This window comes from Lutra lutra, chromosome 1, assembly GCF_902655055.1.
Source record: "Lutra lutra chromosome 1, mLutLut1.2, whole genome shotgun sequence".
In the NCBI taxonomy this organism is placed as follows: Eukaryota; Metazoa; Chordata; class Mammalia; order Carnivora; family Mustelidae; genus Lutra; species Lutra lutra.
Window position 1 is genome coordinate 108282541 of NC_062278.1, and position 27757 is coordinate 108310297.

The 27757-nt window shown below is 52.1% G+C and overlaps 2 protein-coding genes across 11 annotated transcripts; one reads left to right on the forward strand and one right to left on the reverse strand.

Moving 5' to 3' along the window:
* Nucleotides 1–10393: 10393 nt before the first annotated feature.
* Nucleotides 10394–22378, forward strand: VWA5B2 (von Willebrand factor A domain containing 5B2). Of its 9 annotated transcripts, none has more exons than XM_047731820.1 (19): nt 10394–11582; nt 11676–11846; nt 13693–13924; nt 14093–14250; nt 14785–14916; nt 15147–15271; nt 15676–15831; nt 16239–16349; nt 16430–16638; nt 16723–16834; nt 17364–17549; nt 18345–18516; nt 18603–18919; nt 19424–19613; nt 19711–20067; nt 20841–20978; nt 21066–21149; nt 21228–21451; nt 21538–22378. In XM_047731820.1, exons 1-19 carry the CDS (start codon nt 11444–11446, stop codon nt 22084–22086), a joined length of 3762 nt encoding a protein of 1253 aa, XP_047587776.1. In that variant the 5' UTR covers nt 10394–11443; the 3' UTR covers nt 22087–22378. The 9 variants fall into 9 exon arrangements, with proteins under 9 accessions (XP_047587776.1, XP_047587782.1, XP_047587786.1 ...); XM_047731826.1 differs by having other exon boundaries at nt 18606–18919; XM_047731830.1 differs by having other exon boundaries at nt 13693–13912.
* ALG3 (ALG3 alpha-1,3- mannosyltransferase) lies at nt 22374–27632 on the reverse strand. 2 transcript variants are annotated; one of them, XM_047731843.1, is made up of 9 exons: nt 27400–27630; nt 25610–25709; nt 25377–25524; nt 25108–25268; nt 24497–24617; nt 23878–24083; nt 23652–23728; nt 22846–22990; nt 22374–22707 (listed from the first exon to the last, which is right to left on the reverse strand). In XM_047731843.1, exons 1-9 carry the CDS (start codon nt 27593–27595, stop codon nt 22545–22547), a joined length of 1317 nt encoding a protein of 438 aa, XP_047587799.1. In that variant the 5' UTR covers nt 27596–27630; the 3' UTR covers nt 22374–22544. The 2 variants fall into 2 exon arrangements, with proteins under 2 accessions (XP_047587799.1, XP_047587803.1); XM_047731847.1 differs by lacking the exons at nt 22846–22990; nt 23652–23728 and having other exon boundaries at nt 27400–27632.
* Nucleotides 27633–27757: the final 125 nt, after the last annotated feature.

A 27757-nucleotide genomic window follows, 5' to 3' on the forward strand; every position in this document is an offset into this window, starting at 1 on the left:
TCAGGTTTACAATTTAGTGATTGACAAGTTTAAACACTGTGCCATGTTCTTGGAAAGTGTAGCTACTATCTGTCCATTATACTATTACAATATCATCCACTGTATTTCTTATGCGGCGACTTTTACTCCTGTGATTTACTCATTCCATAACTGGAAGCCTGTATCTCCCTCTCCTCTTCACCTATTTTGCCTAGCCCTTCACCCCACTTGCCTCTGACAATCATCAGTTTGTTCTCTGCATTTATATGTCTGATTCTGCTTTTTGTTTATCATGTGTTTTTTTTTTTAAGATTCCTTTCATGAATGGAATCATATGGTATTTTTCTTTCTCAGTCTCACTTAATTCACTTAGCATGATACCTACCCTCTAGGTCCATCCATGTTGTCACAAATGGCAAGATCTCATCCTTTTTTTTTTTTTTTTAAGATTTTGTTTATTTATTTTTGAGAGAGAGAGCATGAAAAGGGGGACAGGTGCAGAGGGAGAAGCAGACTCCCTGATAAGCAGGGAACCCAATGTGGGACTCAATCCCCAGGACCCTGAGATCATGACCTGAGCCGAAATAAAAAGTCAGCTGCTTAACAGACTGAGCCACCCAGGTGCCCAAGACCTCATTCTTTCTTATGGCTATATAACATGGAATTGAGGGTTTTATCCATTCTAAAAGGTGTGTACTGGTTATTTATAGTATTTTTAAAGTTTAACAAGGCTCTGAAGCCCCGAATAACCAACCCTATAACTATTGACCTCTCTAGACTTTCTTTTCTAAAAATTTATTTATTGGGGTGCCTGGGTGGCTCAGTGGGTTAAAGCCTCTGCCTTCGGCTCAGGTCATGATCTCAGGGTCCTGGGATTGAGCCCCACATCAGGGCTCTCTGCTCAGGAGGGAGCCTGCTTCCTCCCTCTCTCTCTGCCTGCCTCTTTGCCTACTTGTGATCTGTCAAGTGAATAAATAAAATCTTAAAAAATTTTTTATTTATTTACTTTAGCAAGAGAGAGAGTGTGCATGCAGGGGAGGGGGGAGGTGCAGAGGGAGAGAGAAAATCTCAAGCAGACTCCCCATTGACCACGATGCCCAACACTGGCTTGATCTGAAGATCTATGAGATCACAACCTGAGCCAAAATCACCAGTAATGCTCAATCTCAACCGACAGCGCCACCTAGGTGTCCCTCCAGACTCTCTTGGTTCACCCACTGCTTGCTTTCAGGTCACCAACTACGCAAATCTTACCTTTATTCCTGTAAGGCTCCAAGCTTTCTCTCGACTCATGGCCTCTGCACACACTGTTCCTTCTGCCAGGAACCTTCTCCCCATCCTCTTTACCTAGCTAATTCTCACTCCTTCAAATCTCAATGTTCAGAGTAGCTATCTTTGACTCTTCCCCCAAGTCAAGGACGAGTTCCCTTATCATGATAATTGCATAGAAACGTGTACTTTTTTGTAGCTATTATCGTAATTACGGTTGAAAAATCTATAAACAAATAAGATCTAAACAAAGAGAGAAACATACTGTGTTTGGGATCGGAAGATTCGATAAAGATTCATTCTCCCCCACATAGATATAGAGGCTTAATGCAATTCCTCTCAATGTCCTAGCAAGATTTTTTTATAGATATAGACAAGATTAATCTAAAGCTTAGATGGAAAAGCAAAGGAACTGGGATAACTAAAAGAACTTTGAAAATAAGAATAAAGTGAAAGGAATCAGTCTACATAATTTCATGATTTATTATATATCTGGAGGGATCAAGACTGTTTGGTATCAGCAGAGGGACGGACATACTGGCTAATGAAGTAGAATAGAGAACCCAGAAAGAGCTCCACACGAGTACAGCTGTTGATTTTTGACAAAGATGCAAAAGTAATTCAATGGAGGAAAGACAGTCTTTACAGAAAGCAGGAGCAACTGGATATCCATGGACCAGAAATAAAAAATTAAAATCTTGACCTAAACCTTACAGCTTACAAAAATTATTTTCAAATGGATCAAAGATTAAAATGCAAAACTGTAAAACTGTAAAATGTTTGCAAACTAACATAGGAGAAACTCTTTGGGATCAAGGGTTTGGTGAAGAGTTCTTAACATAATACCAAAGCCATGATCCATAAAAAGAAAAAAAAAAAACACAATAAATTGAAATTTTGATTTGTTTGATTTGATTTGTGGAGAAACTGGAAACTTTGTCCACTGCTGGTAGGACTGTACGATTATTCAGCTGGTATGAGTAACCTCAATAAATTAAACATAGAATTACCATTTGACTTAGCGAATCCACTTCTGGATATGTACCCAAAAGAACTGAAAATAGAAGACAGGTGTTCAAACAAAAACTTGTACACAAAGACTCATAGCAGCTCTGCACACAATAGCCAAAAGGTGGAAAAACCCCAAGTGTCCATCAACTGATGAATGGATAAACAAAATGTGAATATCATTGCAGTGGAATATCATTTAGTCACAAAAAGGAATGAAGGACTCATACACCCTACAGCATAGGTGAGCCATTGAAAATACTGTGTTAAGTGAAAGAAGCCAGACACAAAAGGTAAAGTATTATATGATTCTATTCATATGGATTATCCAGAATAGGGAAGTCTAGAAAGAGAGAAAGCACATTAGTAATTTCCAGGGACTGAGAGGAGACAAAATGAGGAGTGACTAATGGCTTTGGGGTTTCCTTTTGGGGTAGTAAAAACATTCTGGAACCAAATAGTCATGATGGTTGCACAACATTGTGATTGTACTAAAGTGTACTGTGTACACAGTACACAGTACACAGTAATCACAATTATATTGTGATTGTACTAAATACTACTAATGGTAAATTTTATTTAGGTATACTTGACCACAATAAAAATGGTGAATTTTATTGCATGTAAACTATACTTCAATAAAACTGACATAAAATATTAATTGGAATACTAATAAATGCAAGGACTTGTAATTAAACTTTTAATGAAAATATCAGACTACCTCCCTTCAAAAATACTTATTAATTACACAAAGAAAAATAGCAACATTAGAGTGGAAAAACCTGGCAGACACAGATTACCTCACAGGTAATCTATGACCACCTTCTGTGTCAACTTGGAGGGTGATTTGGATGTGATTAACATTTAAATTGGTGAACTGTAAGTAAGTAGACTGCTTTCCATAACGCGGGTGAGCCTCACCCTAAAACTTGAATTTCACAAAAAGACCAGCCTCTCCAGCAAGAGGGGATTCTCCAGCAGACTGCCTTCAGATGACATCTGCGCCGTTGGCTCTCCCAGTTCTCCAGCCTGCCAGCCCACAGGACAAATTTGAACTTTCCAGCCTCCACAATCAGGTAAGCTAATTCCTTACAATAAATAAGTAATAGAAATATAAACATAGGGAGCCTGGGTGGCTCAGTTGGTTAAGCATCTGCCTTCAGCTCAGGTCATGATCCCAGGATCCTGGGATCAAGTCCCCCATCGAGCTCCCTGCTCCGAAGGGAGCCTGCTTCTCCCTCTGCCTCTGCCTCTCTCTCTCTGTCTCTCATGAATAAATAAAATAAAAAATCTTTATAAATAAGTAAATAAATATAAACATAAATGGGCACATTATAGATGGTAGAGATCTATGTATAGATCTATCTATCCTAGTTTTGTTTCTCTGGAGAACCTTAATACACCCCCTTAAGAAATGCTGAGTTACCACCACCCATACTGGTAATGATATGCACATCCTGATGTGATAGAGTGAGAAGGGCATGACATCACTTATGTGCTAATTTTGTCGAAAATAAATATTGTGAATCATGAGAAAGCAGCAGACAAACCCAAACTGAGGGACGGTCTACAAAACAACTGACAAGTATTCTTTTTAAAAAATGTCAGTATAGGGGTGCCTGGGTGGCTCAGCCTGTTAAGTGGCTGCTTTCGGCTCAGTTCATGATCTCAGGGTCCTGGGATCAAGTCCTGCATCGGGCTCCCTGCTCTGTGGGGAGCCTGCTTCTCCCTCTCCCACTCCCCCTGCTTGTGCTCCTTCTCTCACTGTGTCTCTCTCTATCGAATAAATGAAATCTTTTTTAAAAAGTCAGTATTGTAAAAAGACAGTAAGAAAAAGAAACATATTTTTTAAGATTTTATTTAATTATTTGACAGAGATCACAAATAGACAGAGAGGCAGGCAGAGAGAGAGAGAGAAGGAAGCAGGCTCCTCGCTGAGCAGAGAGCCTTCTGCGGGGCTCAATTCCAGGACCCTGAGATCATGACCTGAGCCGAAGGCAGAGACTTTAACCCACTGAGCCACCCAGGCGCCCCGAGAAATTTGTTTATTTTTTAAAGATTTTATTTATTTAACAGACAGAGATCACAAGTAGGCAGAGAAGCAGGCAGAGAGAGGAGGAAGCAGGCTCCCTACTGAGCAGAGAGCCCGATGCGGGGCTCAATCCCAGGACCCTGGGATCATGACCTAAGCTGAAGCAGAGGCTTTAACCCACTGAGCCATCCACGTGCCCGAGAAATTTATTTTTGATAAAAGAAGACTATCAACAGAACTATTAGCTAAATGCAATGCGTGATTCTGGGTTGGATCGGGGGGGGGATATCTGTGAAGAACATTTTTCCAACAGTCAATGAAATTGAGATATTGGGCACCTGGGTGGCTCAGTGGGTTAAGCCGCTGCCTTCGGCTCAGGTCATGATCTCAGGGTCCTGGGATCTAGTCCCGCATCGGGCTCTCTGCTCAGCAGGGAGCCTGCTTCCCCCGCCCTCTCTCTGCCTGCCTCTCTGTCTACTTGTGATCTCTGTCTGTCAAATAAATAAATAAAATCTTTAAAGAAAAAAAGAAATTGAGATATTGACTGTAGTTTAAGAGCATTATTTCAAAGTAAAGTTTCCTGAAAGTGACAACTATTCGGTGGTGATGGAAGAGTGTCCTTGTTCTTCAGAAACACACATTGGAGTATGTAGGGGTAAAGGGCATGGTGTATACACCTATTTCAAATGGCTCAGGAAATAAAGTCTATTCTTGCAAATTTTTAAAAAGATTTTATTTACTGGGGTGCCTGTGTGGCTCAGTCGTTAAGTGTCTGCCTTTGGCTGCCTGGGTTCTGGGAGGAGCCCCACATCAGGCTCCCTGCTCAGCAGGAAGCCTGCTTCTCCATCTCCCACTCCTCCTGCTTGTGTTACCTCTCTCACTGTGTCTCTCTCTGTCAAATAAACAAATAAAATCTTAAAAAAAAAGATTTTATTTACTTAGGGGCGCCTGGGTGGCTTAGTAGGTGAGGCGTCTGCCTTTGGCTCCAATCGTTATCCCGGGGTCCTGGGCTGGAGACCCACATCAGGTTCCCTGCTCAGCAGACATCCTGCGTCTCCCTCTGCCTATGCCTGCTGCTTCCCCTGGTTGTGCTCGCTCTTTCTCTCTCTCTCTCTCTCTGTCAAATGTGTAAATAAAATCTTTGAGAAACAGGATCTCCTCTGAGCTAGGAGACCGACCCAGGGCTCAATCCCAGGACCCCAGGATCAGGACTGGAGCCGAAGGCAGATGCTTAACAACTGAGCCATCCAGGTGCCCCTATTCTTGCAACTTCTGTTTAGGTCTTGAAATTATGTTCAAGTAAAAAGTTTAAAAATTAACTGTATAATTTGTTTGATATTTTTCATAAAAGGAGGGCTCCCCCACTATCTGGTTTCCTGCTATAGCGTCAGTTCTAGCACATAAGAGGCTACAACAATAAATATTTATTGAGAGAATAAATGAATTCGTTAACTAAGCCATCTTCTATTTTGGGCTTCAGAATGGAGCTGGAGTTTGGGGAATCAAGCTTGTGACAGACAGGAGGCAAAATTCTTCTCTTTCTCTAAGCCTAACTCTTCCAGAGCTCAAATCTGAGAAGGTAGATGCTTCCAAGGTTTGGAGAAACAAGACCACTGTCCCCAAAGGCAGGGAGGCAGCCCACAAACAGAAGACAATTGAATTGTGCTTTGGAACAGGTGGCCTGGATGAGTGTCATTTTCTGAGGCCATTTGTCTTTGGGCTTACCCTTTCCCTGCCTCCTATCCCTTGGTAAGGGTTGTTGACATGTTCCAGCTCCCACCTGGGCAGTGTTAACTTGAGTAGAGGAGTGAGACTGCATCCTCCCTCGTGGGCCAGATCGGAGGAAAAGCAGCACCTTTCAGGCTGACTTGGTGGTGGCCAAGGTGAGCAGATATCCTAGACGGGGACTTCAGGGGCCCAGCTGCCTACCCCACACAGAGATTAGAAAATTGGATCAAGTTGACTAACAGCCAGTGGGTTTCCTCCCATCACCAATGCACCTGAGTCAACCAACGTTTATTGGGCACCTGCTGTGTTCCCCCCTGTATGGTAGGATGAGGGAGTCACTCCTAGGGCCTCTTACAGGTTCAACTACCCCTTCCTGTCTCATTCCCTGCCTGGGTCCCACCAGCTCCACTGTCTGCCCACTGTCCACTGAGAGGGGAACAAACCCTTTCTCTTCCCATTCCTTTTTTTTTTTTATATCAACCAAGACTGATGAGTATTTTCAAAACGAAGTGTATTAAGAGACATAGGGAATCTAACAAATGCAATAACCTGAAGGGGCACCTGCACTCCAATGTTTATAGCAGCAATGTCCACAATAGCCAAACTATGGAGAGAGCCCAGATGGCCATCCACAGATGAATGGATAAAGAAGATGTGGTATATGGGGCACCTGGGTGGCTCAGATGGTGGTTAGGCACCTGCCTTTGGCCCAGGTCATGATCCCACGGTCCTGAGATCGAACCCCACATCGGCCTCTTTGCTCAGAGGGGAGCCTGCTTCTCCCCTGCCTGCCCTTCCCCCTGCTTGTGCTCTCTCTTTGTCAAATGAATTTTTAAAAAAAATCTTGAAAAAAAAAGAAAAAAGATATGGTGTATATTTATATATGTGTGTGTGTGTGTGTGTGTGTGTGTGTGTGTGTGTGTATAATGGAATATTACAAAGCCATCAAAAAAATGAAATCTTGCCATTTACAATGATGTGGATGGAACTAGAGGGTACTATGATAAGCAAAATTAGTCAATCAGAGAAAGACAATTATCATATGATCTCACTCATATATGGAATTTAAGAAACAAGGAAGAGGATCATAGGGGAAGAGAGGAAAAAAATGAGACAAGACGAAAACCAGAGAGGGAGACAAACCATAAGAGACTCTTAATCATAGGAAACAAACTGAGGGTTGCTGGAGGGGAGAGGGGTGAAGGGATGAGGTAACTGGGTGATGGACACTGAGGAGGGTATGTGTTGTAATGAGCACTGGGTATTATATAAGACTGATGAATCACAGACCTGTACCCCATGAAACAAATAATACATTATGTGTTAATTAATTGAATTTAAATTTAAAAAGAGACATAGGGAATCTAGATGGATGTTAACTAAACTCATTGTGGTAATCATTTTGTAATATACACTACATATATCAAATCAGTGTGTTATATACCTAAAACAAATGCAATGTTATATGCCAATTATATCTCAATAAGAAAACTGAAAAAAAAAAGAGAGAGAGAGAGAGAGATTCTAGGAAAATCAAAGAGAAATAAACCATGAAGTAAACATCAAGAAAACCATATTGTCCATGGTGGTTGCTTAAAAACAGGGGTTCTGAGGCCAGACCATCTGAGATCAACCTCCTAGTCCCACCTCTTCACTAGCTTCTGATGAGCAAGTTACTTATCCGGTCCCTCCTTGGGATATCTGTAAGATAATGATAATACCGAGCTCTTGGGCTGTTCTAACCATTAAAGGAGGTAATCCACGCCTAGTGCAGTACTTGGGCTGTAGTAAATGGCTGATAAATATTAACTAAGAGGAAAAACACTGACCTACTTCTACGGTTCTTAGTCCCTCTGGCTCCTTCACCTTTTTTTTTTTTTTTTTAAATTTTTATTTCTTTCCAGCGTAACAGTATTCATTGTTTTTGCACCACACCCAGTGCTCCATGCTCCTTCACCTTTGAATGAGCTGATTCCTCTGCTTGAAAATCTTCTCCTTCACTGCCTAGCTTCTGTTTAGGACTTGGCTTAGATGGCAACCCACCCACCATCACTGCCAAGTTGGGCGCCTCTTCTAATATCTCCTGTTAAAAGCTTTATAATATCCTTTGTATCTCTCTAAGGCAGTACTCATCTTAATCTATAGTAACTCGGTATTTGTCTTTTTCACTAAATGGGAGCCTTTCAAGGCAGAGGCTCTGCCTTTTATTGTCCACTCCCTCCCCTATGCCTGGCACAGAGCCGACCACTCAAGCTCTGGGCCCTTTACCCCTGCCAAGGGCCTCCTCCATCTCCTGAAACCTGGTTCTGGGGGCCTTCTGGGACTGTGCTGTCCTTTCCTGTCCTCAGCTTCGTGTCATACTGCAGCCCAGCCACCAAAGCCCCTCCCTGCTGGGCCTCAGAGACCCTCTTACTATGCCTGCAGCAGTCTGCACTGCCCAGCCTCTACCCTGCAGGATGCTTGGTACCCCTCTTGCCCTCCCAATGAGCTTCCCTCTAAGACAGCCTTGCTAGCAGGATTTCCCAGCAAATCTCAGCTTCTACCAATGCATTGTCTAGCCTTTGACAGGGACACCATCTTCCTGGGAGACTGTCTTACATCTTAGACCCTATCAGAACCCAAACCAAGGGTCTCTTTTTCCATCTCTGTATATTTAAGTCTCCCTAATGATTTCTCCCTGCAGCTTCATGTTTGGCCTGCATGGGTCACATGTAGCTCTTGGGCCATTTGCGCAAAAATGCCAATGAGGAGGTGGCCACTGCCTGAACTTCCATGGGGACCTTAGGACCAGGCTGGGCCTGGCTAGAGACCTGGGTCCCCCTAGAGGGCAAATCAGCCCACAAACCATCCAATGTATCTCTCCTAAGCCTGGAAGAGGGACCCTAACTTGGAATGAGGCTGGGAGCAGGTTCAGCAGAGAAGGGATGGGAAGGGTCAATGGAACCCTGGTTCTGATAGTGTGGAAAGAACAGGGCTGGGACCCAGCAGGAGCTCCCTGTGAGCTGGATGGCTCATTGCAATCATGTCTATGCTTTCTATACTGTCCTTATATATTTTCCACCCATGAAGTTCCCTGGGAAAAGGCCAAACTATCTCCACTATGCTAAGTGGTTTGAGCAAAAGAAAGGGTTGGGGTTTGAGAGCTCAGGGGCTCACGGAGGCAGGGGATGCCTCTGCAGTCAGCATGATGATAGTGACCAGAATCAGAAGGATGGAGTGAAGGGGGAGGGGTAAGAACCTTGAGTCTGGTTTGAAAACCCACTCCCACTGGCTGCCCCACGCCCAGCGCCCAGTTCTCCTCAAAGCTTTTTTTTTTTTTTTTTTTTTTTTTTTTTTTTTTTTTTTTTTTTTTTTTGCAGAATCTGAGTGCGGCCTCTGCAAGAAAGCTTGCATGTGTGATCCCCAAACATGGTCACTTCCCCAGGAATCCCAGACTTCCTCAGGGATCCTGGGAGAGGTTTTACAGACCTCCCCAATCTTTTGCACCTTAACACCATCCAGCTGCATGAACATTCTACCAATAACAGGGGATGTGTTTACAAGCAGGTTTTTTTGTTTTTGTTTTTGTTTTTTTGCTGCCGGTGCTGCAGGGGTGGGGTGGGGTAGGGGTCACTGCCATGATCCATCTGCAGCCTCAAGCCAAGAGAAGGCTGTGCAGGCTGGAAGGCCTCACTTCAAGGCGGTGGGCATCGAAAGTAGCAGGGAGTTATAAGCCTGAGGGGCTGATCCTGCCTACTCTCTCCACCCGCAGAAAAGGTGGGAAGATGGCACTGCAGCGATAGGAATGCTGGCTGCTTGGTGGTGGGGGGAACTTGCTGCAGTGGTGGAGGATCCCTCCGTGGAGTGAGTGGTCATTGAAGCGATCGCGAGAGCTGAAGACAGCTGCAGGGACGCGGGAAGATTTCTGCAGCGATGAAGGAGACCTTTGCAAAGGAAAAAGGCTGGCTTTTTGGGGAGGGAGGGAATGTCCTGCGGCGATGAAGCGCTGGCATCACTGCAGTGATGAAAGAGGGTCACTGCACTAATGGAAAGCATAGCCAGGGCGAGAAGTGGGGTGATGCTGGGATAGTTGGAGTCCTTGCCGTGCTAGGTGGAGGTGGGGGGCTGCAGACTGAGCCCACTGCTGCACTTGCACAGCTTTTCACTTCCTGAAGGACGGAAAGGGTGGGGCTTCGGAGGCCCGGGTCCCTCCTCGGTGGGGGGCTGTGCAGCGGCGGGGACGCGATCCCTGCACTGCGGTGCCCTGTCTAGCTGGAGCGGCCAAGGCTGGCGCGGAGGCAGCACCGCGCCCGAAGGGGGGGCCGCGCGAGGAGCAGCAGCCAGCCGCAGCGGCAGGCGGGGCCGGGGCGGGCTGAAGGGGCGGCCTTCCCGAGTGGGGGCGGGACCAGCACCCGCAGAGCCGACGCCCCTGCGCGGACTCAGAGCTGCCTCAGCGGGAGTCCCGAGCCGGTCCCCGCAGGTGACCGGACTGAGTGCGGCCCGAAACGCAGACGCGGCCCTATCCCTCTTGCTCCAGCTGTGGCGCCCAGAACTCCGCAGAGGACGCGACGGTGAGGCTGGGGTTGCCCGCCGGGTGGGTGACGATCCCTAGACCCAACCCGCCGCATCCCCCGACAGCTCGGCTGTGGGGCCCCCTATTCTCAGATCTGTTCTGCCAGGGTGGGGGGAGGTGGGTGCCCTGGACGGATCCCAGGGAATCCCCCTGCCCCAACGCCTCTCCTGGTCTTGCCTCCGAAAGACCCTGTCCTGTCGCTTCCCTGTCTCGTTCTTCCCACCCAACCGCCTCCACTCCGGCCTGCAGCCCCTCTCTGCGTGCGCCCTAGTCAGGTGAGGTGCAGGAGAAGGAAAGACTACGGTCCTTCGGCTCCCCCTCCCAACCCTCCCCGGGGATCCCTCGCTGGGCTGGGGACACTCAGGGGGAGGGTTAAAGGATGGCCCTTTAACTCCCCTGATCCTCACCCAGAGCATCTTCCATCTCGCCACCCGCGCCACTTCCGACAGCTGGCAGCCGCGGGGAGCCCCGGGGGCCGGCAGGTACGGGGGCGGCGGCCAGGCCGGGGAGCGGGCGACGGAACAGCTGTGACCCACCCCCCCATCCCCACCCTCCGCTCCTGGAGGAGCAGGCGGCCGGAGAGCTGGGCGCCCAGAGCGCCAGTTAATTATTAACCCTCGGCTGCCCGGCTCCCCGCGCGGCTCCGAGCTGCGCTCCGCCCCGGCTTCCCAGGTAACCGGCTAGGATGCCCATCACGCCATCCCCCTCTTCCCTCCCCTCGCCACCTGTCGGTCCGGCCGCAGCCCCCGGCTCAGCCCGGCGCTCCCAGGGCCCGAGTTCGGTTTTCCCCGCGGCCTGCAGGAGGGCGGGGTCGGGCGGCCGGGACCCACCCTGCGGCCCCCTTCTCCATCGAGCTCCCTTCCCCCAGGGGCGCCATGCCCGGCCTGTACTGCCCCTCCAGCTGGACGCCGCTGCCCCTCACTGACTCCTGGGTTCGGGCCTGCGCCAACGGCCCCTGCCTCAGCCTGCGGGCCCGGCTCACCTACCACAACCCGCAGCCGCAGCCGGTGGAAGGTGAGGCCCGGGCGGGGCGCGAGGCGCCGGGCAGCGGGGCGCGGGGGGTGGGGGGCGGCGAGGTCCGACGCTGGCTGTGTCCCCCCGCCCCAGGCGTGTTCGTGTACCCACTGGCGGAGGCCGAAGTGGTCTCAGGCTTCGAGGCGGAGGCGGCCGGACGGCGCGTCTCGTTCCAGCTGCAGAGCCGGCGACGCTTGCAGGCCGCTTGCTGCCGCGCTCTGGGCCCCGGGTGGGGGGCCTCCACGCCCCGCCGCTGCGCGCAGGGTGAGTGCCGGCGCCCCCGCCCCGCCCCCGGAAGCCAGCAGTCCTGGGGTTCCCGCACCCGCTCCTCGTCCCACCCCTGCCCGCGCCCCCTCCAGCCACTGATTTTTTCATTCATTAATTCATGGCTTTGTGCAACAGTCATGGACTAGGCACCCGACGTGCGCCAGGGGCCGGGGCGATGTGACCCAGGCCGACCAGAGGTTTGCGGCCTGGGAGACATACGCAGCTGGCAGTCCACACAGCAGTCTCCCCACCACTGGAGCGTTAGCTCCCGAGCCTGGGACGGGGCTTTGGCCAGCTCCAAGGCCCAGCATGGAATGTGGCATATGAGTGCTGGCTTGGGGAATGGAAGCCCATTCCTGAGCCAGATTTTGTGCCTTGCACGTCATTCTTTCGTTTATTTATTTGTACATTCATTTGACTCCTGCACGTGGGATTTACCTTCCCGTAGGAGAGACAGTGTCCAGTGGTGTTCAGAGTTGGTGTTGAGAGTTGGTACCAACCCAGCAGGTAGTTAGAGGCCAGAGTAAACTCTGGGCTGAGGCCCCAGGAGTGTTCCAGAAGGAAGTGCAGCCGGAATTTGACCAAAAAGAATGGTATGACTAGTGAAGTGGAGAGGAGGGAAGAGGCCCTTCAGTCAGGGGCAGTGGTGTAAACAAAGGTTTGGGAGTAAGTTGTGTTGAGTGATGGTAATAAAATACCTCGTATTTGTAGTAATTTGCAGTTGACAAAGTCCAGTCACTGATATCACCTCATTTGAATCCAGAGAGGTATGTAATGCAAGTGCTGTTCTCTATCCCCCTTTTACAGGTGTGAAAATAATAAGAACAGCCCTTCTGTGTTGGGTGTTATACGTACATTATCTCATTCTTCACCAGTCATTGAGATATAGTTATTATGACTCCCATTTCATGGATGAAGAAACTGAGGCTCCTCAAAACAAGAGAGTTACCAAAGGGCCGAATTAGAAGTCACAGAGCTGAGACTCAAAACCTGATCCTGTGCTTTCTCCCTGTATCAGGCTGTCCCCAAGCCACAGCAGATTAGAAGTCCCTTTTTTCCTTTTTCTCTCCCTTTTTTCTTTCCTTCCATCTTCTTCTTCCCTTCATTTATTCTGCAAGCATTTCTCAAAAGAATGGATGATGATTATTGTGGGGAAGGTCTATAAAGGCAGACTGGAGCCAGACCATGTAAGGCCTTGACTGCCACTGTACACACCTGGCCATCTTTCCTTTAGCACCAGTGACTCCCATGATTCCACCTGTCCCTAGATAAACCTACAATATGAGTAAAATGGTGTGCTCAGTATGCAAGTACAACTTTGTGTCCTCTAGCCAGCTTCTAAGCAGATCACTGCTCCTAAACCCCTCTTGGGTAGAAAATTCTGGAGTGGGCAGTGGGGAGCCCCTGACTGTTCATGAGCTGGGGATTTATGAGTGGGCTGGATCCCAGGCTATGGGAGATGTCAGCGCACAAGGGAGGGTCCTTAGGAAGATGATGCCCAAGGGTTGAATGAGCAGGCAGGGGAAGAAGGGCAGAGGGTATGGGTCCCCTAGGATCTTGGGGGTAGTGTGGACATGTCCCCTTCTCCTCAGCTCTCCATTAGCAGGACATCACTACTTTTCCTGATGACAGCCAGGTCCTTCTACCACCAGCCTGCCTCTCCATCAGCCATCATTCAGTTCATGCCTCCATTCTGCATTACCAACACATAAGCCCTGTGTCCCTCCAACTTTTTAAAGTACCCCTTGCCCAGGCTCCCCTGCGTCAGTGCATGCTGTCATTTCCTATTTCCCCCATCTCCTCTACTTCAGCTCCCTCTGACCCCTTTTCTCACTCACCGTAGGTCATCTTGTCTTGGATCCGGCCCAGGCCCGGTCTGCACTGGTGCTGCCCACAGGCCTCATCAACGCGGCCGGCACCATGACGGTGACTCTGTGCAGCAGCCGGGAGCTGCCCTCCAGGCCTGATGGGGTGCTGCACGTGGCTCTCCCCTCTGTGCTCACCCCGCTGGCCTCATCAGGCCCACCGGGGCCCCCCAGGCCTCCGGGGCTCTGTGACGACAGGTTGGGCCTATGGTGATTCTCTTCGTCCCTCCCTCGGCTTCTCTGGGTCTAGTGCGGGTGAGGGGGCTTTGGTAGGGTGCCCTGGGGGATGGGCAGGGTGGGGAAGGGCTGGGGCTATTCAGCCACAGGGGCTAGGGGCCTTGGTGGTGGCCCGGTGACCCTCCTTGTACTCCCTTTCAGCCCCACCAGATGCTTTGGGGTGGGCAGCCCTCAGGAGGAAGGGTTTGCCTGGGAGGAGCCTGCTGCCCCTCGGGATGTGTTCTCAGGCCCTGCCCGCTGCCCTGCCCTGTACACCTTCTCCTTCGAGATGCTGGTCACTGGGCCATGCCTGCTGGCAGGTGGGTGCCCCTCCCAGCAAAGCTGACTAGGGAATAATTCAGGACTCAGGACTGAGAGGAACACAGGACCCCCCCCCAAAAAAAAAAAAACCCTAAGGACTTAAGCCTTAGGAACCTCCAGTTTGGGCGGGAGCATCCCCTGGAAGTTTCTACACAACACATACCACCCCCTAGGTTTGTCTGTGTAATTTATTCACATCCATTCACCAAGGGGAAGAAAGATGATTAAATTGAGACTAGTCCAAGCGATGAAGTGGAGTTCCTTGTGCAAGAAGTGGGGGAGGATGCTAAATCAGCAGCTGGCTGATATGTAACTGATCAGCCAGGAACAGAACCAGGAATCTACCTCCCAGCCCAAGAAAGTAGGCAAAATCCCTCCGCTTGTCCATCCAACCCTAGAGATCAGGCTCTGAGAGCTGAGCTGAATCAGCATGATCCTTGCCCACGCCACTGTTGTCTGGAAGGTTGTATTGGTGCTTTAGGACTGGCTTGGGGTGGGCGATCATCCCCTCTCCCTGCCTCACTATCCCTCAGGCCTGGAGAGCCCCTCTCATGCTCTGAGGGCAGATGCCCCCCCTCATGCCAGCTCTGCAGCCACCATCTGTGTCACACTAGCAGAGGGCCACCGCTGTGACCGGGCGTTGGAGATCCTGCTGTACCCCAGTGGTGAGAGACTGGGGCACACAGTGGGCCAGCTCTGACCTGCTTTAGGACTACCTGGGTAACATTTTTCAAGTATAGATTTCTGGGTCCCAAGCCAGATGAATCAAGTCATCTGTGAGGGTGGGCCCCATGGTATAGGGAGGACCTCCGCAAGGTCCTCCCGAGAGAGTGGGACTAAGCCACTCGGGTCCAGAGACAGGGACTTTCTAACAGCTGTGTCTCCTCTTCCCTAGAGCCCCACCAGCCACACTTGATGCTAGAGGCTGGCAGCCTGAGCTCAGCAGAATATGAGGCCCAGGTGAGGGCCCGCCGGGACTTCCAGAGGCTACAGCGAAGGGACAGTGATGGGGACCGGCAGGTATGGCTGCCCGGGGTCCTGGCCTGGCCTCCGACCCCAACACTGGCTGCATTTGTGCACAAGGAACAGATAAGCAGGCTCATGTTATAATGGAGTGGGGGTGGGCAGCTCTGCTCCTAGCAGGACCTCCAAGTAGCTGCCACGACCGTCCCAGAGGGCAGATGAGTGCTGTCATAGGAGGGCCCACACAAGTCTCCCTGGGGTGTGTCTCCGAGGATGGGGGCTAGGAATGACAGGCAGGGGACAGACACCTGCCTTTGCTCTTGCCTGTTTTCAAAGGCATATGAAAAGGTGCCCCTCTGGGTATATTGGATAGAAGCCGCCTGAGGGCTGGGTCCTGTTGCCAGCCAGGGCTGGGGTTGCACTAACCCCGGGCCAGGATGACTTGGGGCTCCCATGCTCAGGTGTGGTTCCTGCAACGGCGCTTCCACAAGGACATCCTGCTGAATCCCGTGCTGGTGCTGAGCTTCTGCCCAGACTTGAGCTCCACGCCAGGACACCTGGGCACAGCTACCCGGGAGCTCCTTTTCCTGCTGGACGGCAGCAGTGTAGCACACAAGGCCTGTGGGGGCGAGGCACGGGTGGGCCTGGGGGCTGGGAGAGGGGAAGTTGGCCTGAGGGTGGCTGAGGGCAGCCTCTCAAAGATAACATGCACACACGCATACACCCCGCCACACACACACTCATACAGACGTGTATCTCCTGGATTCCAAGAGCCTCTCTCACCTGTGAAGTTACATTCAGTCACCCCAATCCCAAACCCAAGGATTCACAACCCCCTCCAGGGGCTTCCACAAACTTCACCTCCCTCCTAACCCATCTCACACACAGCCTCATTCCTGCATGGCCTCTCCCAGATCCCCATTGCCAGATCCTCGTTTTCACACAGCCTGGAGAAGGCAGGCTGGCAACCCCACCACTGCCCTTGGCACCTGCTTCATGGTGCCCACCCCCCGGTTCTCCCCAGGACGCCATTGTTCTGGCTGTGAAGTCACTACCACCACAGACACTCATCAACCTGGCTGTGTTTGGCACGGCGGTGCAGCCCCTCTTCCCAGAGAGCCGACCTTGCAGTGATGTGAGTATGGTCCGGGGATTTGGGGGGCCTGGAGAAGCTATCTCAGCCTGGTGTGGCCAAAGCATACCTTCTCTTCCCAGGACACTGTGCAGCTGATCTGCAAGAGTGTTGAGACCCTGCAGGCTGCAAGTGGTCCCCCAGATGTGCTGGCTGCACTGACCTGGGCCATGGGGCAGCCCCGGCACAGGGCCCACCCCAGGCAGCTATTCCTGCTGACCGCTGCCTCGCCCTTGGCTGCTGCCGCCCATCAAAGCCTGGACCTCATGAGGTGGCACAGGGGGGCAGCCAGGTATGGGCTGAACCAGGTACCTGAGATTGACCCCCGCCCCCAAGAGGCTCCTGAAGGTCACAGATGCTTCCCTTCCCTCATCAGGTGCTTCTCTTTTGGGCTGGGGCCTGCCTGCCACCAGCTGCTTCAGGGTCTGTCTGCCCTCAGCAGAGGCCGGGCCTACTTCCCAAGGCCTGGGGAGAGGCTGCAGCCCATGGTGAGCTTGAGCCTGGGCCCTGTTCCCTACTCTCAGAAGCCCTTCCCCCAAGTTACCCTAAGCCTGCAATAGAACCTAGTCAAGCTGTGGGGTCTTCTGGCACCCTTGATCAGGACTTCTCTTTCCCCATTCTAGTCCATCTCCTCCTTTGAGATGCCAATCAGGAGAGGAGCTACTGGGGTTGTTGTGGGGTGCCACAGGAGGCCAACGGTGTGGGGGACATGGCTCTCTGACTGCCCCCCAAATCTTATTCTTATTCTGTTTTCTCTTGGGACCAAGTGCCATATCCTTGACAAATCTTACCTCATCCCCAGGCTTGGCTCAGGCCAGGAGACAGACCAAACCCTGAGGACTGAGCACTCAGTCCCCTTGCTTATTCCTACCCCCACTCCTCCCTTGGACCCCGGCCTGACCCTGCTCCCCTCAGCCCAGGGGACTAGGCAGATGGCATCAGCGGAAGGGTGGCCTTCCTGCTCTGTGGGCTGCGTGGCCCTCTCTCCCATGTCCTCCCTCCGGCCACTCCTCCCAGCTGGTGCAGGCTCTGCGGAAGGCACTGGAGCCCGCCCTGAGTGACATCTCTGTGGACTGGTTTGTGCCTGACGCGGTGGAGGCACTGCTGACACCCCGGGAGATCCCGGCACTCTACCCTGGGGACCGGCTGCTCGGGTACTGCTCACTCTTCAGGGTGGATGGCTTCCGGCCCCACGCCCCCAGGGTAAGCTTGGGCTGTTGGAACTCCATGCATGTCTTCAAAACTCTTCCACTCCCTGTGCCTCTCCCTGCCAGGCTCTCCTACTGCACCCTTGGCCTCCCTAGGGCCCCTGCTGGGCACCCCAAGGTGACTGCAGCCTGTCCTCTTCATGAGGTCTTCCACTAAATTGTCCCATAAGGTGTTGTCCTTGGCTTTGACCGAAGGTGGCCACAGAGCTCTAGCATCCACTCTGAGGGATTTGTGGAAACTCACTCATTTCTTCACACAGTGCCCTACAGAAAGCACCATCTGGATTGTTTCCTGGAATGCTCAGAAACAGACGGAGCAGGGTCTAGATGAAATCTAGCATTCGATTTGGGGCCAGCCCCCTCACCTTGAGCCCATTTCCTCATACTGAGTCTTACTGCAGGGATGCTGTGATCAGTCGCAGTGCACACTTGGTAGGACACTTGACATGCATGAGAGTGTAAGAAATGGTAGTTATTTTGATTTACAAAAAGCTTTCTCTCTCTAGAAGAAATAAGCACACTTCCTCGTCTTGATCCAGAGTGCTGTATAATGGAGGCTTTGCCTTTTTGCCTGCCTGCCAGGAAGCTCAGAGCCAAACCTGAACTTCAGCCACAGCAGCTCTGCTAACCTTCTGATCAGCACATATGCTTCCTCCTTCCTCAGGACAGGGCTTTCATTTCTGGTTTATTAACTTCATTGCCTCTTGTGGTGAGATATCTACAATCCTGTTTGAAAAGAAGCAGCATATAACTAGCACCCATTTTTTCTCCAATGCCTGTCCCTCTCCAGGGCCCAGAACCTGGCTGGCAGAGCTTGGGAGGCTCCGTGTTCCCATCCCCAGAGGAAGCACCATCTGCCACCAGTCCTGGCACTGAGCCCACTGGCACCTCAGAGCTGCTGGGAACAGGCACTGTGTCAGCGGAGCTGTCCAGCCCGTGGGCTGCTGGGGACTCAGAGCAGAGTGAGCACCTGGACATGGGGTGCAGCTGTGTTGGAGGAGTGGGCCATGGGAGAGGCCGGGGCTGGATCCGTTCTCTTGCCTCCCAGCAGGTACTGATGCTCTGACAGAGCCTGTCACAGACCCCGGACCCAACCTCTCCTCGGATACAGCCATATGGCGCCGCATCTTCCAGTCGTCCTACATCCGGGAGCAGTATGTGCTCACCCACTGCTCCGCCAGCCCCGAGCCAGGTCCAGGTTCCACAGGCAGCAGTGAGTCCCCTGGCTCCCAGGGCCCTGGCTCCCCCGAGAGCATGGCTCCCCTGCATCTCCCTTCTCAGCAGGGCTGCCGCAGCCTGGCCTGGGGAGAACCTGCGGGCTCCCGCTCCTGCCCCCTGCCTCCGCCCCCGCTGGCTCCAGTCAAGGTGAGGGTCAGCCCACATCCCTTCTACTAGGTATCCAGCAAAAGTTTATTGGCCATCAGCTATAAGCCATAAATTTTGCAGTGGTTACTATTCAGTCCAGCTGGAAAGACAGGTGGGTAAATCTATAATGATACCATTTGACACACCGTGTGAGCACAAGGACACAGCATTATGGGGAGTGTCAGAGTCAAGATGGCTGACCCTGTGTGAGGGAGTCAGGAAAGCAAGAGCCACATCTGGAAGAACAAGTAGAAGCTAGCCAGGCAAAGAGGGAGAAGCCATGAGTAAAATCAGAGACGAGCAACAACGTCAAGTGAGAAATGGGGCACGGAGTGAGACAGCACTGCGAAGGGGCCAGGGGCCATAAAAAAGGCCTTGCTCCTAAGGGTGGTGAGCAGCCACCCACAGTTTCAGACGAAGGGCTCTGGGGCCAGTTGTGTCTACATGCATAGTGGCCGGCAGCTCTGCATTTCTTGACCAGTGGACCCCACTTCTTATGTGCAGTCTGGGGCCTTGAGCGCGGAGGTGCTGGGTCGTCGACACAGAGTGGCTCTGGCTGGCCGGAGCCTCTCATCACCCCCAGGCCAGGTGAACCCAGTCCCTGGCCATCCCCAGCACCCCTCTCTGGGCACAGCATCCGACGGGCCAGGCTCTGAGTCAGGGCAGCAGCTGGGACAAGGCCTGGATGATTCAGGTAAGGGTTGGATGGGGAGCTGGGTTCTGAGACCGCGGAGGGTCTTGTAGAGGTGGGGCCTGACACTGCCCCTGCCTTTATGGTTGTCTCCCTCCAGGAAACCTGCTCTCCCCGGCCCCTATGGACTGGGACATGTTGATGGAACCCCCCTTCTTATTCACGGCTCTGCCCCGCAATGGGGAGTCAGCTCCTCCAGCAGAGGCACTGCCTCCCCAGGCTCCACGCTGCCATGTGGTGATCCGGGCCCTGTGTGGGGAGCAGCCTATGTGCTGGGAGGTGGGTGTTGGCCTAGAGACACTGTGGGGACCTGGTGATGATGGCTCACTGCCTCTGTCATCCTCTGAAAGAGAAGGTGCTTGGGACCAAGCACTCCATCGGCTGACAGCAGCCTCCGTGGTCCGGGACAACGAGCAGCTGGCCCTCCGTGGAGGGGCTGAGGCCACGGCTGACCGAGGTGAGCTACTAGTGGGCCTGGCAAGGGTCCCAGGAGCCCATATGGGGCAGAGAGTGGCAGAAGTGGAGGTCTATGTGTTTGATCACTCTATATCTCATTTTGCTCACAGTTTGAGGTGGCTCACCCATATTGACAAGGAAAAAAAAAAGGGCAATCGGATAATAAAAGGAAGTGGAGAATCAGGTTATATTAAATATGCACACCATGAGCTTATATGCCCTAGCAAGCAGGGGACCCCAAATTGTCAGGATTCCTAGCAGCCAACAGAGGAAAATGCGATCTCCTTAATGACTCATAGGGCCTGTAACATAGAAACAAATCTGTCATTCAGGAGGACTGTTAAGTCAAAGAGTGAACACACAGAGTACTAGCCACACATCAAGTGCTTAACACTAACACATGGCTAGTGGTTATCATATCAGATCATGGAAATCTAGAACATCTCATTCACTGCAGAAAGTTCTGCTGGACAGTGCTAAAATGAGTGGACAGAAAAGGCACCACATCAGTGCTTCCTTTGGGTGGTGAACAAAACATTCGATTTCTGGGTGGCCTGAGGGTCTAGCCCTGTTATGAGCTGAGGGTTCAGTCTAACTGCTTCGAAGTTGGGGAGTCTGAGCTGGCTCCTAGAAGGAACTCTACTCTGTTCAAAAGTGGACAGAGGGAAAATCTGTGCAGAACACTGAGATTTGTTTCTATAAAGCCCTTTGTGCTGGTTAGGGGGTGGGGGATGTCCCTGCTTCCATTCAGCTTGCTGCTCCCTGGTCTCACAGGCCATGCCCGGAGGTCCTGGGTCCGAGCCCTTCAGACAAGCAAGGTCAGCTCTGCCCCTTCCTGCTTCACTTGCCCAGTAGCTGTGGACGCCACCACCAGGGAGGTCCTACCCTCAGCCCTGCAGGTGCGGAGCTCAGGTAGAGTCCCTCCTGGGTGACCCTCTCTGGTGCCACTCTCACTTCACCAGCTGCCCTCCCAGCTCACTGTCTCCTGTGCCCCTATAGAGCTGGCTGAGCCCCTAAGCACTTCTCCTGCGCCTCAGGGCCATTTAGATGCAACTCCTCTGTCCATTGCTGTGCAGTCTAGAGGTAATGCTCAAAGTTGGGGGCGGGTAAGGAGCAGGCAGGTTTAGGGACCACGACTGGCACTGACTGGCTCCCTTGCAGGACCTCAGGGAGGCTCTCCAGTGGCCGGCTGGAACCCGAACCCAAATGGCAACCCCAAGTTGGCCACCAGAAGTCCTCCTCGCCTCCCCCCCCAGCCTCCTTCTAGGCTCAGCCTGGGTCGGGGGAGGGCCAGAGGCTCTGACAGCCACCGACTCTGCAGCCCCCACTGGGGCCAGGCTAGTGACAGCAACAGTGAAGGCAGCGACCACGACTACTTGCCCTTGGTGAGGACTCGGGAGGTGGAGGGTGGCGCTGCCACGGCCAGGGCACTGTCTCAGCTCGCTTCTCCCCCCACCTCCTCTCTCCTCAGGTGCGGCTGCAGGAGGCTCCTGGCTCCTTCCGCCTGGACGCGCCCTTCTGTGCAGCGGTGCGCATCCCGCAGGAACGCCTGTGCCGCGCCTCGCCCTTTGCTGCGCACCACGCAAGCCTCAGCCCCACCTCGGCCTCCTCTCCCTGGGCACTTCTGGGACCGGGTGTGGGCCAGGGCGACAGTGCCACAGCCTCCTGCAGCCCATCCCCCAGCTCAGGCTCCGAGGGCCCAGGCCAGGTGGACAGCGGGAGGGGCTCTGACACTGAGGCCTCGGAGGGCGCCGAAGGGCTAGGCAGTGCTGACCTGCGGGGCCGGACCTGGGCCACAGCCGTGGCCCTCGCGTGGCTGGAGCACCGCTGCGCCGCCGCCTTTGGCGAGTGGGAACTTGCGGCAGCTAAAGCCGACTGTTGGCTGCGGGCGCAGCACCTGCCCGATGGCCTTGACCTGGCTGCCCTCAAAGCTGCAGCTCGGGGTCTCTTCCTGCTGCTCCGACACTGGGACCAGAACCTGCAGCTACACCTGCTGTGCTACAGTCCGGCAAATGTGTGAGGACTGCTCACTGCTCGGCTGGCGCTGCCTGACAGACTCAAGTCACTGCCACCCAGGCCCGGCTTCTCCGTGCTGGTGCTGGGAGGGGCAGGCTGGTGTCCGCCTGACCCCCACTGCTTCTCATCCCCTTCCCAGAATGCCCCTGCCCTCACAGAAAGTGCCTGCCTGTGCTCTCTCTTTCCCACTCCTCCCAGCCCAGGTCTTTTCCCTTCTGAGCTCCATGCAGTGCAGTGTGGGAGAGGAGAGAGCCACAGCCCCCAAATCCTATGCAATAAAGTGCCTCTTAGGACTGCCCAAATGAATTCTTTATCTGCAGTGAGCATGCCCCTCACAGCTTGGTGCAGGCCCTTCCACATAGGCTGCAAAGAGGTGGACTGTGTAAGGTTTATTGGGAAGGGCAGAGAGTCTATTCCCATCCAGGGTCCTATGAGTGGGCTGGAGGGGAAGGGAGGTGCCTCTCAGTGGGCTTTCTTGCTGTGCTGGATGCTCTTGGGGAAAGGCTGGGGGCCCAGCCAGAGCTGCAGGAGGATGACAGCATGGCATATGTGCAGGGCTGCAGAGCTGCAGGATGTGGATGGGTATGTGTTCCAGGAGAGCTCAATGAGCCCTAGCACCAGCAACCTAGAGAGGAGAGAGCAGCTCAGGTTTTGCCCAGTTTCTAGGCCTGCAGCCCTTCAGCTTGCCCAACCCTCCACGGTCAGCCTGGGGATGGGGAGCTCCCTTGCCCGTCCCACATGCCCAGGTTGTCACAGCCAGTACCTGAGCAGATGTGTAAGCCAGCGTGCAGGCGTGGCCCACAGGAGGTAGGGCAGTGTGTGGAAATACCAGACGTAGAACTGGTAGTGGAGGGAGCGGCTGAAGCAGATGCCAATGAAGTTGGAGGTAAAGAGGGTAGAGATAATCTGTAGGCAGTGGTCAAGGCCAAGGGCAGGAACAGAAGGGCCAGGAGTTGGGATGGGGGTTGGGACAGGGAGATTCCAAAGTAAAGGGACAAAATTTTGGGGTCAGACAGCCCCCCGGCTCTGCCATTCCAAGATGCATCCTTTCGGACGAATTTCTTAACTTCTCCAGACTGTTCCTCAATCTAATGTGAGACAATGATACTAGGGCCATAAGGCCTAGTGAATTTAAATTCATCACTTACAGGCTAAGTAACCTAAGTAAGTTATGTAAACTCCTTAATGTCCTGATTTTATCATCTGTAAAATGAGCACTGTCATCATCAGACACCTCCCTATTTCAGAGTCTCTTGCAAGCTTTAAATGTTAGAATATATGTAAATCTCTTAGGACAACACCAGGTAGAGAGTGAGTACTTATAATGGCAAGTTAAATAATATTTAGGATTAAGAATAAAATACACTTATTTTAAGTGAAATGTGAAGTGCTTAGCACAGGGGTGCAGAGTGGTAGAGGTAACAGCTCTACTCCCATGAACAGGGCCTATAGCTATTACTGGTACCTCTTTTTCCTCCCCCAGGTCACCAGCCATCCAGGGCTAACTGACCAGGACCCCAAGTGTACCTGGAGAGGGCAAGACTTACCTTCCTATGATTTAAAGGATATGATTGGGTGTGAGGGGCTGCGGTGGAACCTTCCTTTTGGAGGGATCCTTTAGCAGCGACAGGATACTTTCCCCCGTCCTGGGGAGAAGCCATTCACACATTTATCAAGCCCCAATCTTAGGGCAAGTTTAGATTCACCCACGTGAACTCAACATCTCCCCCAAGCAGGCAAACAGGCCCTTCATCCTCCCCCCAACTCTGCCCATGACACTGCTCCCCTTTCTCACCTGTGCCACCTGCAGAAGGCAAAGAGAAAGAGCAGGGTGAGGTGGGCGGCCAACAGTGCCAGGTGGAAGGCACGATGCAAGAAGAGGGCCTCAGGGAGGAAGCGCCAGTTCACTGTCCAGCGGAAGAGAAACTGGCGGCCAAGGTCAAAGGAGCGGGATAGGTAGCCAATGGGGTTCTCCAGCAGGAAGGGCAGCCCCAGCACCACCTGAGGATAGGTGTCATGTCAGCACAGGTGCCCAGGCTCAAACTGAGCCTTCATACTAATCATGGAGGGGAGTGGACAGAGGGCACAGGTCTCAGAGGTTCTCAGATTCCCCTAGGAATAGCAGGCAAGGCAGCTTCCACATCCAGGCCAGAGCCTGGGGCCAAAGAAGCTGAGAAGGCAGGTAATAACAGTCCTTTAAGTTTGGATTCACCACGTCATAAATGGGCAGAATTGGAGACCCTCAGAAACCATCTAGTTCAACACCCTCATTTTACAGCTAATAAAAGCAAAGCTCAGAATCAACTCCAAAATCCTGTCTGTTAGCTTTGAGGAAGTCTCATCGATGGAAGGAGGCCAGAGAGTAGCCTCTCCTTCATTGGGAAGGGGGAGAGGAAGGGGTGGTGGTGGGGTACCTGAAGAACAGCACAGATGCCCAACTTGGGGAGGGCTCCACGGAAGCCAAATTGCATAAGGAGAAGAAATAGCAACCCAGGGGCGAAGAGTAGCACATTCATCTTCACGGAGACTGCCAGGCTGGAGTAGGTAAGGGAGGAAGCGGGGAGATCAGCTCCAGGGCCATTTACCCTCCCAAAGATGTATCTCTCCCCTGATGCACACACAGCAACTCCTCCCCTCCCCTGCCAGCAAGCTCCAGGATGGGGCCCACACTCAGAATTGCTGGAAGGAGGAGAAAGCAGTCTGGGAGGAGGCTGAGGGTAAGGGGCGGATACCAAGTCTCTATGCTCAGACTGGGCCAGCAATACATATTTAGAGTATTTATAATGTGCAAGAACCAATTCCAACAACAGATGCTGTCTAGAAGGAAGAGAGGATGGGTAGAGGGTGTGTGTTTCTTTGGGGGGGGTGGGGGCATAGACTTTCTACAGATCCTAGACTTGTTTAGTGGGGCCCTGACTGACCCATATTGTCTGGTTACTCCCTTACTTCCTCTGCTGAAGAAAACTGGGGGAGGAAATGGTGGAAATACAGAATGAGAGATGGGGGAGAAGGGAGGGGTGTTGACCTGAAACAGCAGCAGCCCCAGCCCCAGCGCTGGGCCAGCAGGAGGTTGATACTGAGGAAGAGCAGAGCCATGGCCACCGGGTCATTGAAGAGCCGAAGCACGAAGATGGAGTGAACACGGTATGAGGCGCAGCACATGAAGAAAAAGACGAAGGGAGGTACCTGAGAGGTGGGCACAGTGGGGAACAAGGTCAGCTCACCAAACCTGAGCCATCCCTACTCCCCAGTACTGCCCGTTGGAGCCCCCTGTTTCCAGGAGCACGAACTCACCTTGCAGGTCTGGTGGTAGATCAAGAAGACAAGCAGCAAGGTGGCCAGGTAGAGCACGGCAAAGATGTGCTGGGCCATGCGGATGTCAGTGCCCTGGCCAGTGGCATAATATAGCCCCATAAAGATGTACACAAAGCCGGCTGGGTACCTGGAAGAGGAGTCTGGGTCAGGCTGCCCAGCCTAGTATCTGGGCAGCCCCTCAGGTCCTCACAGAACCCTTTATCACCACTCACACAAGAGGTCCAGTGTCACCCTGCAGTTGGGTGTAGTCATAGGTGCCACTGATGACGCCCTCCACCTGGGCCATGTAGGCCTTCCAGTCAATCTCTGTATCTGAAAAAGGGTAGGACGGTGTGGTTACTTCCAAGCTCAGAACATGTGTGCCCCCCCCGACACCTCCCACCCCTCAAAACACAGAGTTCCAGCTCTTTCTCAGGACTTTTATCACAACCCCTTATCTCACTGCCTATCTGGCATTCTCTGGGTGAACCCAAGCATCTCAAATTCAGCATGCCTGTACATGACCTCAAACCATCCACTCTAAATCTGCTCTCCCTCCTGGGTTCTATGAACAGTACCATCAACCTCCCAGCTGCCCAAGTCACAAACCTGGGTAACATCTTTAACACTTACTTCTTTCTCACTTCCAACACCCAGTCACCAAATCCTGCCTATTCTTCATCCTAAATAACTCTACTATCTCTCATCCTTTTCTGCTCTTACATACTAATATTTGGACCTAACATAATCTCTAGCCTCAATGATGCAACAGCTTCCAAATTATTAGTTTCCCAGCTTCTACTTTTAACCCACTACAATATATTTCCCACCCTGCAACTAGAGAGCTCTTCCTATAATAGAAATTATGTCAGATCTCTGCTTAAAACCCTTCAATGATTCCTCAAGTTTCCTAAGATAAAAACCAAACCCTATTATTCCCAATTTTAGAAAAGGAAGCTGTGAATTAATGAGGTTAAGCAACTAGTTCAAAATCAGTGAGCTAAGAAGGGTAGAGTTGAGACTGGAACTCCATGAGGTCCTAAATTCTTAACTACCGTGCTAATTATCTCCTTAACACAACTGACAGACTCTTTCATGATTTGGTCTCAATGTCTGCAACCTCATCTCTCCCTGCTACCCTCACTCGAATTATGTTCCAGCTCTAAAACAAATTCAGTTCCTCAAAGGAAGCAAACTCTCTTCAGACTAGAGGTTTTAGTTACAGGATTCTCTGCCTAGAGTGCTCTTTCTCCTCCCCTTTTCTCTCTTTCCTCACCTAGCTTCCTCTTACCCTTTCAAGGGGACTCAAGTCTGGCTTAAGTGCCCTCCTGTGTCCTTTATGGTTCCCTGTCTCCCACTGTCATGATGAATATGATCCACCATCATTTTCTACTAACTTCTTTTTGTCCAGGCCCATACACCCAATTAGGGAATGTGTCTATTTTTTCACCACTGTACCCCTGGTACCTAGCATAGTGTTCTTAAGCATATAATAAACATTCAATAAGTGTATGTTGAATTAATCATCTTTAGCAAGAAAGCCTTAAGCCCAGTGTCCAGATTCAGCCCATAAAGGAGCCCCCAATAATACCCAAAGGACTCAAGTGGTCACAAAATGCCATTGTTGACAAGAGACTTTGAGATCTCAGAATTGAACAGATGAGAAAATTTGGACCTAGGAGGGAAAGGGTCATCTCAAAGGAACAGACAAAAGAAGGAGCAGCAGTACATTAACTCAGACCCAGGTCTTTTGATCTCCAGGCTGGTTTATTTTCTTAGCCTGGCAGGCTGTATGGTCAGAGCAGAGGGCCAATCTCTAGAGTCGCCCCGTTCCATCATCTGGGAGGGATTAAGACAGGGTTTGGTTTTATGGAGCAGGCTTGGGACCTGGGTAAAAATTATGGTCTGCAATTGATGACTCATTGGCTCTGGTGTCTGGATTTCCACTCCGAATCTGGGTCCCAGTTTGGGTAGGGGGTTCGGGTCCTCCTCCCTACCCTCCCCTCCTCCTCGGCGCACTCACATGCCACCCTGTGAATGACCCAGAAGGTGATGCCCACCTCCGCCAAGCAGAGGCAGGCGGCCACCAGCAGCGTGTAGCGCGGCTCCAGCAGCAATAGGCGCCGCTCTTGCCAGGCGCGCCGTAGCCATTGTCCGCAAAGTCTGGCCGCCCGGGCTGCGGGACCCGCCCGGCCGCGTTTCCGTAGGCCTACCGCCATCTTGACGGTGCGCCGCTCGTATTGGCCCGCCACCCCGGAAGCCCGACCCCTCGGCACTTAAGTTCCGCTCTCGGCACCGGCTGTCCCAGCCGACTGATCGCTGTCCGGTTTCGTGTCCTATCGACTCCACTAAAATTCACTTCTTCCATATCTTTCCTGATG